The 17,812-nt window shown below is 42.5% G+C and overlaps 1 protein-coding gene across 1 annotated transcript in view; it reads left to right on the top strand.

The window, feature by feature from the left end:
- The first annotated feature begins 631 nt into the window (after window positions 1-631).
- Window positions 632-17,812, top strand: part of cfap46 (cilia and flagella associated protein 46) — a 48,627-nt gene continuing 31,446 nt past the window's right edge. The window contains exons 1-20 of the mRNA XM_084020903.1: window positions 632-835; window positions 1,086-1,204; window positions 2,435-2,566; window positions 2,866-2,930; window positions 3,854-4,018; window positions 4,629-4,752; window positions 4,967-5,061; window positions 5,711-5,875; window positions 6,042-6,150; window positions 6,519-6,605; window positions 7,078-7,268; window positions 8,656-8,875; window positions 9,004-9,121; window positions 10,950-11,079; window positions 11,611-11,735; window positions 11,889-12,007; window positions 13,246-13,358; window positions 14,341-14,562; window positions 15,563-15,752; window positions 17,522-17,671. Coding sequence (XP_083877029.1) covers window positions 787-835; window positions 1,086-1,204; window positions 2,435-2,566; window positions 2,866-2,930; window positions 3,854-4,018; window positions 4,629-4,752; window positions 4,967-5,061; window positions 5,711-5,875; window positions 6,042-6,150; window positions 6,519-6,605; window positions 7,078-7,268; window positions 8,656-8,875; window positions 9,004-9,121; window positions 10,950-11,079; window positions 11,611-11,735; window positions 11,889-12,007; window positions 13,246-13,358; window positions 14,341-14,562; window positions 15,563-15,752; window positions 17,522-17,671 — 2,688 coding nt within the window. The 5' untranslated portion in view covers window positions 632-786. The remainder of the gene's footprint in view (window positions 836-1,085; window positions 1,205-2,434; window positions 2,567-2,865; window positions 2,931-3,853; window positions 4,019-4,628; window positions 4,753-4,966; window positions 5,062-5,710; window positions 5,876-6,041; window positions 6,151-6,518; window positions 6,606-7,077; window positions 7,269-8,655; window positions 8,876-9,003; window positions 9,122-10,949; window positions 11,080-11,610; window positions 11,736-11,888; window positions 12,008-13,245; window positions 13,359-14,340; window positions 14,563-15,562; window positions 15,753-17,521; window positions 17,672-17,812) is intronic.

Below are 17,812 nucleotides of genomic sequence, written 5' to 3'. Positions count from 1 at the left end.
GAGAGAGAGAGAGAGGGGGGGGGGGAGGGGGGGGGGGGGGGAGACGGAGAGGGACAGAGAGGTAGGGAGAGAGATGTGGATGTATTTGTATATATGTGTATATGTATGTATATACAGGTATATATGTATTTATGTGTATGTATATGCATGTGAATATGTATTTTCTGCTTATATTATTTGTATATATGTATGTTCATTCATTTATCATTGAGATAAACAAATAAATAAAAAGTCAATGTGATTTTAGAGACAACAGTGACTTGTTTGAACTCTAGTCTGCATTCTGTGTCGTGTAACGCAGATAGTATAACGTGTCAACCCTTTTTGGACCAATTCGCTTACCGTAGTTCAAACACTGGTCTCGGGTTGCTTAGCAACGGCCTCTAACTGCAAACACGGAGGTTGGATCGATCTACCTTTAGCACGGACGGTCGACGCGGTTAGTTTAGGTCACTAATGAGCGGCACAATACATTCATATGTATATATAATATATTTATATTCATATTGGCGGGAACGCGTGAGCATATTAATAACAACAGGAGGGAGTAAAAAGAAACTTCCCCCGCTCCGAATCAAACGACCGGTTCTTCAGAGAGAGACCGGACCGAGACTCGCGAGACTTGAGTCATATTAGAAATTGGCGCGAACACCGGCGTGACGCTAATTCGTTTTGGCTAGTTAGCCAGCTAGTTAGTTCGCTAGTTAGCTTAGTTGGTTAGCTAGCTAGTTAGCTTAGTTGGCTAGCCAGCTAACGTTAGCAGGAAGCTAGTTGAGTTCTCCTGACATGGACCTGGATATTCGTCGGCGTCTCATCGAGGCAACGGAGCAACGAGGTCTGTAACGTAGCGACATTGATTCAGGTCTCCAACGGCCGCTAGCTGCACACACAAAGAAAGTTCAGTTTTAATACTGTTTTTTTTTTTTTTTAGAGTATATCAATTTGAGATTTTACAAAATACATAATGTGACATTCGAGTCCAAAAGCTAGCAGAATGTAAACAAATTATACAATACATGTGTCAAAGATTCTGGTTCATTGCAAAAAAAAAAAAAAAACTGCACATGTAACGTTACTGTACGTAGACTCGGGAGCTCTGCGCTCAGCCTTCCGCTTAATTGAGGATGCTGCAGGAGCTGCAACCGGCGGACCAACTCCACCTGACCCGGATGTGTTCGTTGTTTGTGCGGAAGCAGGTTTACAGGTGAGAGACTAGAGGCAGGTGTGTTTTCATTGTAATGTGGCCTGTTGACATTAATTGACAAAATAACAGACCCTAGTTAAATGCAGGGGAATTAAACCACTACATATCATACCCGTACATTCTTACATCAGGTTAATATAGAATTGTGTGTAGGCTTACATTGAAGACAGTCACTGTGGGTGTACAGTACACTTTCACCTAATTCTGCCAAGCCGTCAGTCTGATGCTAAAATCCTTGGAAGGTTGACATGAGATATAACACATGCTCTGAATGTGCCTGCAACCTTCCAGGTGAGCGTTTTCCTGTTGTGAGGAGTTCAGAGGCAGCCCAGGTGTTACATGAGACGTGATGCTTCAAGCAGCCTCCAAAAAATTGAAAGAATTGCATCTGACAAAATTGTAGAGCTCATTTCATATTGGTAAATGCCTGTCACGGTGATGACACGTAAGCATCTTCATTTGTGGAAGTTCACGAATTGATTTGATTTGACTGAATAAAGCAGGAACTAGATCCTTTTTGGGGTTGTTGGTTGACTAACACACTCCTCTGCAGGCTCTCAGTCCCCCCGCTGATAGAAGAGTCTTATCATAACTTTCATTATGGACAATAACTTTCTCCAGCTAAATCTAACTATTCTTCCAGTATGATAACATAATGAATATTCACTAATGTAGAGTGAACTGTCCTCGGGTGAGGGAAACATATTTGAGTAATGAAACACAGTGATATTCCATAGTGTTATTTGTTCTCTCATTTCTAAAAACAGATTAAAGTTTTCTCAGTGAAAATGCAGCTTGCCTTGAAGTGTCAGGCTTTTTTAAATACTGAATTTAGACCATCATCCTCACACGTATAGTCTACATGAGAACTATGAATATTCCTTTTGTGAAAAGATATTTTCTAACACTGATGCAAGGTTGATTACTGTTGTGTTATGATCTTCCAGCTTGAGAAACAATACTTATTTATAATTTATTTTACCCACACAGCACTTCAGGTCAGACAGGAGGCAGTATATAACAAAGTACTGACATTCTCAAGGGCAACAGCCTGCAATTAAAATACATTTTTTGTCATGCATAAAATAAATGTGCATTGCACATACATTAAGCCATTTCTGAATTGTTTTAACATCAAATGTAAAAAAAAGAGGCTGGTGACACAATGCAACTCTGAATGAGGTTTAAATATTCATTTAGCCTTTGTGGGGCTTTTTTCCCTGTTTTCAGCTGGGTTGTTTGGAGATAAGCACAGCGTGTCTAAAGATGTACTTTGAAGGGAATCCGCCGCCTAATCAGTTTCTGGGTCGAGCCTACCTCTGCCAGGGCCAGCTGACGTCTCCGCCGGCCACTGGGAGTGTGGTGAGGACAGTACATTGGACACATCTCCTCAGGAGGGTTGTGTGTAGTTTCTTTGCCTCTGGGATAAACACACACGCATGCAAACACACCATTACTGCAGAGACTACTACTGCATACTGTACTTATTTGCACTAACAAAGAAGCAGATGTCTTAACAATGTTGTTTTTTCACACTTTAGTAGAGTTACTGTTTTTCTTGGCATTTTATCAAACTGTGACCTTTATTGAATAGTTGGTTTGTCTGTTTATACTTAGTGACAACGTCTCACTTCCCCTTCTGCCTTATTTTTCTATTTCAGGAAGACTTTGAAGAGGCCGTGCTGTATTTGCTTAAAGCAATTGAAATTTCAAAGCATGAACCCGGGTATGTAACCGCTCAGAAGTATGCTTCCCTTTGTTGTAATAGTGTCAACAAAGTTGACTGATTTATGCATTGTACAGTTTATCATCTCTGATACTGCTTGGCAATGCCATTAAAGTGCTAAGATGCACCTGTAAAGACGTGCGATGAAAGTGAAATATTCACAACATGGGATGTTTTTTACTAGCTATGAGAGGTTATGAGGGTTCAATCTGCTGCATAAAACATATTCTAGGTCACGACTGTTTCATTTGCCAAGAATATTTTGCAAATATAACATGATTCTTCGTGCTTCACCCCAGAGCTTTATTCACATGGATGATGTTCAGCATGTTGTCCTATGCATTTTAACAGCTGACTTGAAGGATCTGTGAGCAGGGCGAATATAGATGCAACAATACATAAATATAGATGTAACAATATTAATTGTGGAAGTTCTCTTCTTTCTTGCTTTGAGAGGCGCGTTGGGAGATGGAGACGTAGCATTTGCAGGCAAGCAGCATTGGATCTCTTTGCTAATGAACTCATAACCTGTCAATAAAAGGACTGAACGAGCGATCCCAATTAACACCAAAGGGAACATATATCTAATACATCCAGCCCAGACTAATACACAGCAAACTCTCTGGTGTATAAATTAGCAGCACTCAAACTGTCTGTTCACACAATTTCCTCTAAAACAGCACTTTAAATTCATAAATTTCCCCCATGTTGCATAGAAAGGAGAATGCAGGAAGCCCTCCCGAGGCTCATTGGACGATGGTTAATCCACACGCATTTGCAATTCACAGAGACCTCCATAAGGAGCTGACACTTGTGGTCTTAATTGAGTTGTGCTAAGAGATGAAATGGCTTGCATGTGCATCATGTAAATAATTCAGTTTTCTCTGTCAACTTATTTAGCATGTGTTTTATTTTTCTTGCAGATACCATTTCTTGGTCTTCAATGCCTCCGTGCTGTACTTCCAGACTGCACGTCTTCTCCTGCAGCCGGGGCGGTGCCGCCACCTTGTCCCCTCCCTCAGGCAGGTGATCCAAGGTCTGGAGGAGGTGGCAGACCAGGACCACAGCTGGAGGGCTGAACTCATGATGTAAGTGACCCCACGATGCTCTCTTGGCTCTCGTTCATGAATAAAGTCCTGTTCTGACTCTGTCCAGTCTCACGCTGGATTCATGGGGGATCACAGAGCTAATTATCCAGCGGTTCATTTGTGACAGTAGTGGTCTGCTTGATTTATTCACTTATTATTCTGGAGAATTTATTCTCACGTAAGCTGTTTTTTATCATGTCTCCCATGACACATCAGGCTTGAATGTTAGTTACCTTTTTCGGAGGACATAATGTACCATTTATCTACAGTGTAATGTCAGTGATACAACCAGCCTGGGTATAAATAGGATTGGGTACAGTTTGTTCAAAACACAATAATGCAGTGCATCAAGGTTCTTTGGGACACTTGGTCCAACAACCTTTTAGTAGAATACAACGCCACTGTGTCCACAAAACCTGAACATTACAATCTTAATAATTTATCTTTTATAATTGATATTTGATTATGTCAGGTTGCATTGGATGTACAGTAATATACTGGGCACATGCTATGCAGTGCTGTGGAGAATGACCAATGTCCATATGTGGTGGAAATATCCCAGTAACCTTTGCAAAACACTGCTCTCACTTTTCTCTCTGTTTCTATTCAGACATCTTATCAAATGTATTGTGGACTCGGGGCAAATGGAAGACGCTGCAAGTTTTGCCAAAGTTACAGAAGAATTCATAAAGTCACAAAGCCCACATCTTTATCCGAGACTCTTTACGTTCCTGGTAAGCAGCATTTCTTTGTGAATTATTCAAATTTACGGATTTTGTGGGATCATTTGTTTTGGGAGTTCACATATTAATGAATTATTAACAATTAACATATCCAATGAAATGATGTCTTGAATGTTGTTTTAGCATTTTGCAGTGCTAAATGCCAACAAATATGGACTGAAGCAGAATATACAGTGACATCTACATTTGACTTTTCTCTCCTTAGGTACAACACAAGCTGACAGAGAGTGATGCCCTCATTGAAATGAGCAGGCAGAGCAACACCTTAACGGTCATTTACGAAATACAGGAATTTAAAAAGTAAGGAAGGTTTCTTTCTTATATTTATCTCTGAAAATGTTGGAGATGATGATAATAGGTTTGCCTTTGTTTGGAATGCTCCTTGCAAATAGAGGCGATTTCAGTCATGGCCTTCATCAGTTACCATGAGGTAGGCACAAAGCCGCAAGGCTGTAATTCTAGTTTATATATGCCAAGTTTTCTTCAAATGTAGGAATTACAGGGATATTGGTGAGTTTTTCATCCAGAAAATCGTATGCTTTCAGCTCACATGGAAGCTCTTCACACATGAAACTTGATCCACTGGCCCTCATTTTAGCCTGTAGGGTCCCATATTGGGTAGGTTAATCTGGCTGCCTGGATACAATCATGTTATTGCACTATGGCTTCTGGTGGGGCATAGCACCAACCCAGGCCGAGCCCCCACCCCCCCATCCTGCAGGCATGTACTCAACATGTCAGAGCTCCTTATGGCTCTTCAGCTCAGCCATAAACATGGGCTGCATGAGTCAGTCCGACCCAGGCGTCGTCAGCATGGCATAGGTTATTTTGCCTGAGGTTTATGCACTGGTGTGGGTATATAAGGGAGACACAGATGCTTGCCTATTCTTGGATGCACACTTGTATGTATATTAATGTACACAGACAGGTTTTTTCACATTGTTTGCAGCAGGTTGAAAGAAAGAAATGCGGCCAAGCCAAAGGCAGAGAAGCTTAAGGAGATTTTTTCTCTCCTGAGAGAGCAAGAAAAAAATATCAAAGAATCTGAAACATCTGCTACGCCTGTGAACTCTGGTCCTCTTCAGAGCCCAACACCTATCCAACCATCTGACAGGTCTGTGACCCAAAGAGTCCTGAACAAATCTCCTACCCAGCACACTTACCTTTATTACTCCCTCCCTCCTAGACTTACATAAAAAGCACACGTGTATATCACCGAGGGCAGCGCGTGGCTCAGATTACTGTACTGGAGTAAATTATATTTTATCTGGGATTTGCAGAGTCGCCTTCCTCCTGGAGTTGGCGCATCTGGCCTTGGAAGTGAAGCATCAGAAACTGGTTGCCGCCTGTTTGAAAGAAGTGAATTCATTGGAAGAGGCTGATTGTCTGGTATTGTCTTACATCCTCAGGCAGCAGCGTGGTGACGGTGCTGTTACTGAACATATTACACACATGTAAATGTATGCATAGGATTCCACATCCCATCTTCAGTAGGTATTTAACAATAGATGAGTTAATTAACTGAGCTCATGTCCAAGAGCTTAAGAGGTTCCTGCATTTCTTTATTTTCAACAATGTAGAATTAATTTCATAGAAAGGTGTATGGGTTTATTTTTAAGTTGGGAAATGACAATAAGCATCATTGCATGTGTCAGAACCTTTGGCATTAAATATAAATAGGATCTACTTAATTGTAGATGTGTGTTCACCGACTCCTTATTCCTAAACTCACATGTACGTGTATTTGTTCTTTTCAGACTAATGGCCAGCTCATAATAATGGAATGTGTCAAATGTGAGAACGAACTCCTGAAGAGACGGGTGGAGATGAATGACGGCGTGGAGGTGCTCCATCATTACATTTACATTTAGGCCATTTAGCAGGCGCTTTTATCCAAAGCGATCTGTTTCTGATGCATATGATGCAAGCAGTGGAACCATTGACTCTAGATTAACAGTTCAATGATATTTTCTCCACTCTCATTTTGTTATAAGGCAGAAATCCATGAAATCCCCGTTGAATTGAAAAGGTTTCCTGCCTTAAAAAACACTAAACCATCTAGAAGTGTCTGAAAGAGTTTCAAATTAAATGATCACATAATGTTTTCAGGAGATTTTCCTCTCTGACAAGAAAAAAATAGTCTTGAGGGAAAATTGGAATCTCATTTTGTACCATTTGAATCATTTATTGTGAAAACCGTCGCATTTAAGAATTGGCACCAGATATTAAATCTGATTCAGTCCAAGTTTACTTGCCAAATGATAGAAGTGTTACACTGTTGTTGCTACAGGAGAGCCTTTCAATCTGTTCCCACAGGCGCGGCTGACGGAGATAGGCAGGCTGGATGAGTGGCTGCAGACGGCAGTGAGGGAGAAAGACCCCCAGGCCATGCAGGCCGTGTGTGCTACCCAGTGGAACCTCTGCCTTCCTCTCTCGCAGCACAAACTCAGGAAACGCATCCGGACACCTCTGCTCAGGGTGGCCCAAGTACTGGAAGATACACAAAGGTTTCCACTTTCCTCACATTCACCCTGATATGTAGCTGCATGCTGAGACTAAAAAGGCCCCCACACACCGCCCAGACGTCCAACTGCCTTATCCGACCACTCTCCGCCCACTCTGTTGCCTCTCGTCCGACCCGTTCGGCAGAAAAGTTGCGTTGTACACACCGCTTCGACGTGCTTCCGACAGCACAGCAGCGTGTACGTTCTGCGCCTGCGCGAGATGCAATAAGCCTCCTTAACAACGGGTGGCGCTAGTCTCGTGCCAGTACTCCAAAACAGGAAAACAGGAAATGACGGAACGGAGTGCAGATAAAAACAATGCACACACAGTCTTGGTTCAGTATTCGTTCGACTCGAGAAGACCTTTGTGGACTAAATACTTGGCATTTCTGGAAAGATGACTCTGGCTAGGGTGACACTCGCGTTGTGTGCTCTCGGGCTCATTATTTTACGAAGACGTCGTGAAGTCGTGGATCGTCACTTCCGCCCCGCCCACACACCGCCATTGGATTCTCTGATTCGCTAGCACACCGCCAATCAGAGTATCCAATGGCTCAGACGTCCAACAGCCCACCTCCTCAGACTTCGCATGCTCAGTCTGATCAGACAACGTCCGCGCGGCTCCGAAAGCTTCCGACGCAGCTGTACACACCAAACATACGTGTTCCCGACCTCGTCCGAGCCTCTCCAAACGCTTCAGACGTCCAACGGTTGGGCCGGTGTGTTCCTGCCTTAAGGTTGTGGCCTAATTCATCACGTTGCCCAACTATGGTGCACACAGTTTCTAGATCTAGAAGGTCCTTTGTTCCCACAGCAATCAGACTCTTTAACAAGAGCTGTTGACATGATTTATGCTGTTACTGTAACTTATGCTCTTGTTGTGACTTATGCTGGTGGTATTGCTGTGATTATTGTGCCCCGTCAGTGCCTATGTCTGGTGCAAACTTACATATTTGTTGTTGCAGTGTGTGTTGTACTGTGCCCTGTCTTCAGTATCAACTGTCCTGTTGATGTATGTTGTGTGTGGTGGCTTGGTAGCAAAAGAATTTCCCCCTGGGGAACATTAAAGTGCAATCAATCAATCAATCAGTACTCATCATGGTATCGTGGGTGAGCGTGTGCTTCAATGCAAATATATATCGTTTTCATAACGTTCTCTTGGTTTTTGAGGTAATGCAGACTGGCTATTTTTAGCTCTGAGGAAAATAATTTTCAAAAAATGCAGTATGTGTTACATTTGGATCTAGAAACCTGCTATTATGATGATTTATAGTACGATTCAAGATGACATAAGTCCTCTATATGTCTCCTAGTTGTGGTTTTTGGTATCAGAGCTACAACATATTTATTAATGTATAATATAATAGCTGGGTGTGTGTTATTTTTACAGTGTGTTGCTGGAGACGCGCTGTCACGTCCACATACAGCTGTCAGAGATTGAAGAGGAGGGCGGCCGCCTCCAGGCCTCTTTGACTCATGTTGAGAAAGCCATGCTGCTGGATGACGGGACACAACGAGGACGCCTGTCCTCTCGCCTCCTGCTACTCAGAGGGGCCCTCACCCCAACGCCTTCCCGGGCCGAGGACAAAGTCGCTAAGCTTATGCAGCAGGTTTTTGTGCACAGCCTAACATTTCAAAATGAAACGGCTCTTTAAATCTTAACAAGCATACGTGGCTTATCACCAGCAATCATAGCTGTCAGCGTGGCTGCACGTTAACCTTTATATCTCTTTCTCAGACCTGCAAGATGCAACCCCCAGATGGGGCCGACAGTCGGCTCTTCCTGGTCGCCCAAGGTCTCCTTTTGGCCCCTGATGATTTCCAAACGGTGCTCGATGCTGACAACACCTCCAAAAGTACACATTTCTCTTCCTTGCTTTCAGTTTTAACACGATAACACAAGTCTTATTTTGCAAGAACAAATTAGGATCTCATTTGTAGGATAGCTTGAAACATATGAACAAGCGTTTGGCTCTTGCATCTGCACCAGGAATCGCACATCTCATTAAACTGTGTTACTTTGCAGGAAAATAGCCCAGACACCTCTTATCCGGGGTTGATTGCACATTCCTCTTTATGCTTATACATTTAAGAGAGGAATGAGAACCCTTATCTCACTATTCTATGACACCAAGCGGGTGTCAAGGCACTGGTGGGGTTAGTTCTCATTATACTTGAACTTAACATTCACTCAACTTTAAATTCTAATTTTATTCTTATGATAAGACATTTACGGTTTCCTCCTGCTGAACCTGCTGCCTCGTCATTTTATTTAATTGTATTATTGCATTGATAACTGTGGCCTGCATCAATGTTTTCTGAATCTTGTTAGATCATTCCTGAGCATCTCATTGCTACGACGTCATATTAGGGCCACTGTAGAAAAAATGTGCCGCTTTATTACCTCGCAAATTTGTCACTTTATTAATGTGAATATTGCCCACCTCTTTCGGCTCCGTTTTTTGTTGTTTTTTTCCTACAGTGGCCCTAATACGCCGTTGTACATTGCAGCATGATATATATATATATAGATATATATATATATATATATATATATTATAATTTAGTTTTTAAGCATGGCGATCCCAGACATATCCCACTGTTGTGCGTCGACTGAGCTCTCCCAGAAAGCAGCCGGTAGGCAGTCCTCTTTGATTGTGTAATAGACTGCTGTCTCAGTAAAGCAGGCGCTGATTACACACAGGTTGATGAACATCACAGAGCAAAATTAATGTGCGCTGCCTTGTATGTAAATCAGTCTCTTAAGTCTTCAACTCTGGAAGGAAGGTCGTTCGCTGTCGTGAGGGTTTTTGTGTGTGTGTGCAGCTTTGATCTCAGACTGATTCCAGGCTCCTTGGTCCACAGCATCAAATAAACAGCAGTCTAATGTCCCAGGATAGAACAGGCCGCAGTCTTTTGACAGCGAGTCAAAGGGCTTCTACTGGAGGCTTGGGGGTAAAAGACGCCGGTCCTTGGAGTTAGTCCTTGTTTTGGTCCATAAACCTCAAGCATCCCCTCGATGACAACACTTAGCCACTGTGTTCGGAGATTCAAAGCCTGCTCTAAGTATCTCTTGAGACCCGGGAGTTTAATTAATTGATGCATGCATTGTTTGCTTTTTGAGATGTGTGCGTGAGGGTTTGTGTGCGTTGTGTATTGGAGCGTGCAGGCACTGGAGCATTTCACTTCTTTCTACTACACTCCAGTCAAAGTCACAAACCTCCTTTTCATAATTCAGTCCCCTGTTGCTGCAGGCGTGTCTGACTCAAAATCTGGAACATGCTTCTTTGTTGTTTTTGGTTTGTTTTGTGTGGTTTTTGTTGATCTTTTTTGTCTAGATGATTACATGTGCCTGTTTAAAAGAGTTGGCGATGTTAGAAATGGGACATTTACCTTTTAGTTGGATTTCCGTTTGCTGCATGGAAATGGCATAATAAGGAGAATTTTGTCATTCCTCGAAAGGATAACATTCTCACTATGTATATTAGGGGCACATTTATTCCATATTTTATGTATTATGGACAATTATTGGAGGATAAGGAGTTGTGTAACAGAGTGATTCGAGTTTATGTTATGCACACTAGTCAGAACATTGTATTGAATCATTATATAGAGGGAAATGCAGAAGCTATCTAAAAGCATTAATAAAGATCATGTTATGTATTCAGTCCTACAATTGTCCAGTTCCCGTAGGCGGCCTTGGATCCGGACCAGCGGCTCAGCTCTCTGCTAAGGCTCAGCATCACTCTGCATCTGTACTGAAGGTGGATGAACACCTGGCCAGGCAACCAGATGACGCAGACAGCACAGAGAGGTGTGTGTGTGTGTGTGTGTGTGTGTGTGTGTGTGTGTTTCCACGTGCATGTTATTATTGTGATTATATGTGTGTGAAAGCCCGTCTTTCTTGGCAATTAGTTTCAGCTGTCAGACTTCCCAGAAACCCAGTTGGAAAATGTCCATAAACAGCCTTTTATGCCTTGTTGGATTCATCACTCCTTGCTGTTACTGAACATTATATGCTAATCAACAGTTTGATCTGTCAGTTAAATGTGTTGTGTGGCTGTAGGAGCCTACAAACTGCTATTTCATTGTTTATTTATAGTGCATAGTTGAGTTGCGTCTGTCTACCGATATCATTCCAGTAACAAAGTGTGCACAGCAGAAATTGCAGGTTTTAATGGTGGTATAACTGCAGAGACGTGATGTGAAGGAAAAGCTTCTCATTCATGGCCCTGCAAACAAACAACCCTTGATCGTGTACAGTGTGCTGCCGTGTCCTCGCCCTGACCTCCTCGTTTCAAAATGGCATCATTTCTACGTGTTCTTCATTCCTCGGTTGCTCCAGGGTGAGACTGTGGGCCATGCTGGTGAAGACGGCCAGGAAACAGGAAGTTTGGGACGTGTGCCGAGCCGCTTGTCGATTCTGTTTGCTTTACGACGACGGGAGGTGGAAGATTTCCAAGACTGAAGGTAAGATGATGAATGATCCTCAGACTCACTATAGAATAACTGAATTATGCCTGTAATATCACAGTGATGGGCAGGAAGTAGTGTTTTATTAGATACATACATACATACACAAACTAGTGAATTCACACCACACATTTTGTCACTTTGATCCAGAATGTCGATGCTCAGAGGAACGAAGCTGTGCAGAATGTCTTCACGGTTGCAATGGAAGCCAAGCCGTCGTGAGGGACCTGCTGCGCCTTTTATCTGAAATCCACTTCATCAGTGCTGAGGTGTGTGCTATCTTAACTACTAATACATGCACACACACTTTTCATATGTTCCCACTCCTACTGAGCCTAAGCAAAGTCTGTGATGTCATCTGACCGTGGTGATCCATTGTCGGTTAAAGTTGTAATCCTTACTACACTCCCTGACCAGCTACTCTTTATAATGCAAACCAATGGTTAAAGCAGCAGCCGCTCTAATGTGTCCTCGCTGAGGGTTTGCAGATACGACAGTCAGTGGACTAAATGAGGCAAATTGAACAACCTATTGCTTCACCCACACACTCTCATCACAACGTAGGAAAGCACGTTGCTGTCGTCCGATGAGTGACAACTTTCATTTTTCGCCTTTTTCTTTTGTAGTCGCACTTCGTAGCTTGACAAGCTATTGCACTCTGCCCTACTTCTGTGTTCACACACATAGGTTTGTCATCATTATTTACAAACTGTAAAAGGGTAAATCCAAAAGGTAAATACTAGATATAAATACACTGAATGGCTGAGTTGTGGAAATACTGCCGTTATATTTTGAGGTCTTCCAGTTTTTATTTCAAGCTTCTTTGGATGCCAATATTTTTCCACTGAGGCGTTCGTGTTCACAAAAACTGTTCTTTCTTAGATCATAGGAATATTTAATACATTTTTTTTAGCTTTTGAAATATAATATATGAGAGTAGTAAACATGCGTTATGGGATTTTTTTATGGGATTTAATAAACTGGCACGGTAGATGTTGATTGTTTGGAGTCAGAGATTGTTGTGCTTGTTTTATGAGCTTGTCTTGTGTAATCCAGCTCCCCGTCAAGCCTGCAGCTCCGAGTCTTTATTAAGTCCATAGAGATGCCAACATGATGGCACTTTGAAGAAAATGATCTACAACAACATCAACTATCCACAGCAACTTCATGACCTTGTCAAAGCTGACTCACACTGAAGCCTCTTGTCATGTATCTCTCTCTTTGTTGCATGGCACATTTATTTTTCTTTTTAATCGGGGTTGAAGTGAATTAAAAAGATACCCAGCTCTCTGTCTGATGATGAAGACAGGTTCCTCTTCCCCGAGTTTTACTGGAGTAAAACGCTTCTTTTCTCTTTCATCTCCTGCAGCTGAGCTTTATCAGCTCTAGAGAAACTGTCACAGCCATAGTGTGAGGTCTCTCCTTTTATTATGAAGTTATCAAAACAGGAAGTCAACTGTAATATTATCTCTTCGCTGAGAAATGAACGTGTTCTGTCTCGCCTCAGGCCACCGTCCAAAAGCTGCAAACAGAGGGGGTGCAGCTCAACGGCCCTGTCGTCCCCCTAGTGGAGGGTGAGGTGTGTGTGCAGGAAGAGGATCCACACTGGGTTGTCTACAGGTGAACTATACGCACATACATGCACATGCACAGGCATGATAAAACTAGAATATTTTGTCTGTATTGTATGTTTTTTTTTATCCTGTTTATGTCTGCTTTATTAACTGTATATGTCAAGATTTATCTTATTGATCATTTTAAATCTAAAATGGGTCATATTAACTGATTTAACAGTTTTATTTATGATTATGAACAGCTGTAAGGGGTGCAATATAAATAGGGATATGAAGCCTCACCTTCTTCTTGACGGACTCATGATTTTTTTTTTTATTCTAAGGATCTGAAAGTGTTAAAACCTGGTGTTTGTTAAATTGATAAAATGTTTTGTAAATAATGATTTTAAATCCCACCAATGCCTCTATGTGCATTGTGAACCTTAGCTGGTGACCGTCAGTTTAAAGGGACAGCAACACAAGAGATGATGTTAGACAGTGGTGGGAATGACGATCTATCTCTCGAGCAACAAATCCATGAACAAAGACAGCTTCCGTTTCCTTCTGAAACCATTCCCACACCGGTTACGTGGTTTAGACGAGGCTTCAAACATCAGTGATGTGATTATCTTTATTAAAGACCCGAGATGCTGTGGACGTACGCTACGAAGCTCCGGGATGGGAACAGCCTGTTTTCCTTATTGAAATGTTCAGACCTGACATGTTGCATTCATCGGAGGAACTACTTCACTGCTGCGCTCTGCCTGAATTCCCTGTGAAGTTCACCTCCAGCACACTGTAGTGTAATGCGGGCTGAGAGCCGTATCCAAGTGCAGTGGTGTTGGATGCCTCATTAGATATAACTTACTTGAGTTCCACTCTGCTTCACGCCTCGTTCAGAAAAACCTGCCAGGAAATGGAACTAAACCCTGCACATTATACGTTCAAACAAGCACATTTCTTACTAGTTCATTGACTTTTTCACCTTTTAATCGTGTGCTTGAGACAACACTACCCCTTTCCCACTCTTTTCTACCTCTCTCACCCAGAGACTGGATCCAGGCTCTGTCCGCCCACGCCACCTCCAGCTTCTTGAGGGCAGCGGAGCTCGGAGCAGAGCTCAGGGAGCCGTGGGTGGTTGCAAATGCAGCCGTTTACATGTGGAACTACAGCCACCACTCGTTGGCAGCCGGGGAGTACCGACGCCTGCTTCCCGCGTTCCAAAGTCTGGTGGAGATTTTCCAGAAGACCAAGTTCACCGGCAATGCTGGGTATCTGAATTAGCATTATATTACAGAGTAATGTATGTATGCCTGTTGGTTGGAACGATGTTTGGCCTGGAGATCTTTAAAGTTTATTTCAGCCCAGTGCCAAGCTGCTCCACTGACAATGAATGAAAGGCTAATGTTGTGCAGTTGATGTGTCATTCATCAGTGTGTTTTTGTAAACAAGTCATAAACAGAATGTCACAGTTGTTTGATAGAAACCCTTTCACACAATGTCAGCCTTACAGGAAACATGAAAAACGGCCTGACTGAATTTCTCCAGTGGGGTTCCAACTCTGGACAGTCTGTCTTGGGTGGGGGGTGGAAGATAACTTCTTTTTTTTAAATATGCAGAAGGCCTTTTTTCAGCTTTTTTTTTAAGATTTAAACTTTTTAAAGAAAACCCAGAGAAGGGCACAGTGAAGACTTGAACTTGAGCATTAGATATATTCATGAGAAAGAGCTAATAGCATGATGGCCAACTTGTATTGAAAGTTCCTAAAAAATAACAGGAAAACACTTTTTTTTACACTAACACAGATTTACACAAATATCCCCAAAATAGGTCACTTTGTTGTCTGTTTACTTAATGATACAAACGCGGCCCCTTGAGGTAAAAGTTTGCTCAACCATCAGTGAGCAAACATAGTCATTTTCACAACAGCACTATGTTTTCCTCCAGTAAAAAAACATGTTAGGCATGGTCAAGGTTGACTTTTTAAAAGAATGTTTGTTCATTTATTTTCTGGCACTGATGCTCGCTCCCAGAAAAGCAGGCGCTTTAAGCTCTGCTCTTGTTTTTGGCTGCAGCGAATGTTCATGCAAACAGACAGAACGGGCGTAGAATAATTATGTGAATTTGCTCATATTCTCATGTCATGATGTTCCCAAGGAACAAATCAGTCGGGAAGAACTACAATGCAAAAGTAAAGCCCAACTTTCATGCTTTGTTTTTTCTAGATGATGTCAGTTTGGAGCATTCTTATTGTTGCAGTGTGTCTCTCAGGCATCGTGCTCTGTTTGTGCTGCTGTGCGACGCCGTGGCCCGGGGATGGATTCAACCGCTGTGTGGACCAGACAGCGTGGAGCCAGCACCACCAGGAGACGAGGGCAGGAACCGACCTGAGAAGGCTGCCAGTGTCCGTGGGGTTTCCTTAGACCCTGTCGCCCTCCAGGATGTCCGCAAGGCATTAGAGGTGTGTGTGTGTGTGTGTGTGTGTGTGTGTGTGTGTGTGTGTGTGTGTGTGTGTGTGTGTGTGTGTGTGTGTGTGTGTGTGTGTGTGTGTGTGTGTGTGTGTGTGTGTGTGTGTGTGTGTGTGTGTGTGTGTGTGTGTGTGTGTGTGTGTGTGTGTGTGCGTGCGTGTGTGTGTGCGTGCGTGCGTTAATTCAAAGTACCATAGAAGCATTTGTGACCAGTTCATGTTCCTATGTCACCATATGTTGCCATAAAATGAATTTAATAATACTTTTTTTTCTATAAAATCCTAATCAAACTTTCTATGTCGCAGTACATTTGCTTAAACGCTGCACACATCATTTACCGCACATTTATGTTATTCTTTCTGCATCACCATTAATTCCCAAAGCAATCATCATATTTACATGGAGATAAAAAAGCCTATAAACATAACTCCTTACAGGCCAACTATCCAGTGAGACTCCAGTGGTTAATGCACTAATCCGGTCTAAACGTAATCTAAAAGATAAGAAATAATTCTGATGAAAGACTCATGAGGTCGAGTGTCAGGTAACATGTTCTCATGACTGCAGAAATCACAAAACTGCATAAAGTAAAATAAAACATGTTTAGTTGGAAGCAGATCGGTTGTATTTTGTTGGAGCAAACAAGGCTGATTGGATTTTTTTTCCCATTGTTTGACGTGAGAAGAGCTGAAAGGAGAATATTTGCCAGATGTGTTCAGAAACTCATTTTCTAACCCTTTTGCCTGAATAATGTGCAGAAGGTTTTTTGAATGACTTTCTGAAAGAATAATAATCTCAATAATAAATATCTAAAACATAATGTAAAGTCCTTTCAGTCTCAAAGTAGGCGTGCCATTTCATTTCATGGAGTCTTGTCTAGTTGTTTAGATTACTATCAGGAGTTGATCACATGGAGACGCATGTTTTCAGCTTTGTTGACCTCCTTATGTGTGGGGAGCCTGTATAACAGTGATGTAAGTGTGACATCAGCCTCTATCGGAGCCCAGTTCCACCCCCTACCCATGTCCAGGTATCGGCCGATTAATGATTAATTGGTTGGCTGCTATTTAAACGTCTAACTCGATATCGATATCATACAGATACTGTCCTGTTTCCCTGGAATGTTCTGTGTTTCTGCCCTTAGGTACAGTATATATATTAATATACCAAAAGGGTAATGGGGTTCACCAAAACAGACGATACACACTTTGTTATCTCACTCATTACTTGACACGCAGGCACACACATACGTGCCCGCTCACATGAAGCTTCCATGACTGTCTGATGTCTCTATTCTTTAAATGTGCTGCTGTTGCCAATTAAAACCCGTTTCCTTTCTCCTTTTTCTATTCAAAGGATCCACCATGAATATCGTCTCTTAACTCCAGATGAAAGGCATTTTATCAATGAATTATTAACTAAATTCCATCATGTCTGTTTCCTTTTTGAAGGAAAGATATAAAAAAAATACATATTTCATAGTTGGCAGTGCAGCGGGGTCAGATACAGTGTCCAACTCCAACAAAGTCTGACTGGATTCTTCTGTGTATGACCGTGGTGTCTGCAGCTGACAGGCTGGCACAGGGCCTTGGGCCAGAGAACGTCTTACAGATATGAATCATCATTTATGACATTTGAACCACATTGAGGATTCAGGATCATGCATAATCACGACTATGTTAACATCACGTTGTAACACCACGCCATGTCCTTGTACCTGATAGATTGCGAGCTCATTGTGGTTTCCTCCGCTTCCTTCTAGCTGTGTGACTACGCCCTTTGCACATCCACCTGCTCCGTCCCAGGGGAGGCCGTCCCCATCGCAGCCAGGAAACAGGTGGTGGCCACCTGGGTGCAGATCAAGAGGCTCCTGCAGGAACAGATTGGCTCAAAGATGGACCCTACGGATGAGGTACCGTCTCTCAGCTCCAAACTGTCCACGCTGCTTTGTTTGAGGTTGCTCATCCATGTGAAGGGCCTGATCAATATTCTAAAGCACTGGTCATCACGCTGTAGTCCAAGATTAGGTGGAAATCATTACTAAGTGTGAATG

Source organism: Eutrigla gurnardus (assembly GCF_963514095.1).
Source record: "Eutrigla gurnardus genome assembly, chromosome: 11".
NCBI classification, from domain to species: domain Eukaryota; kingdom Metazoa; phylum Chordata; class Actinopteri; order Perciformes; family Triglidae; genus Eutrigla; species Eutrigla gurnardus.
This window is presented reverse-complemented; position numbering and strand designations above follow the sequence as displayed.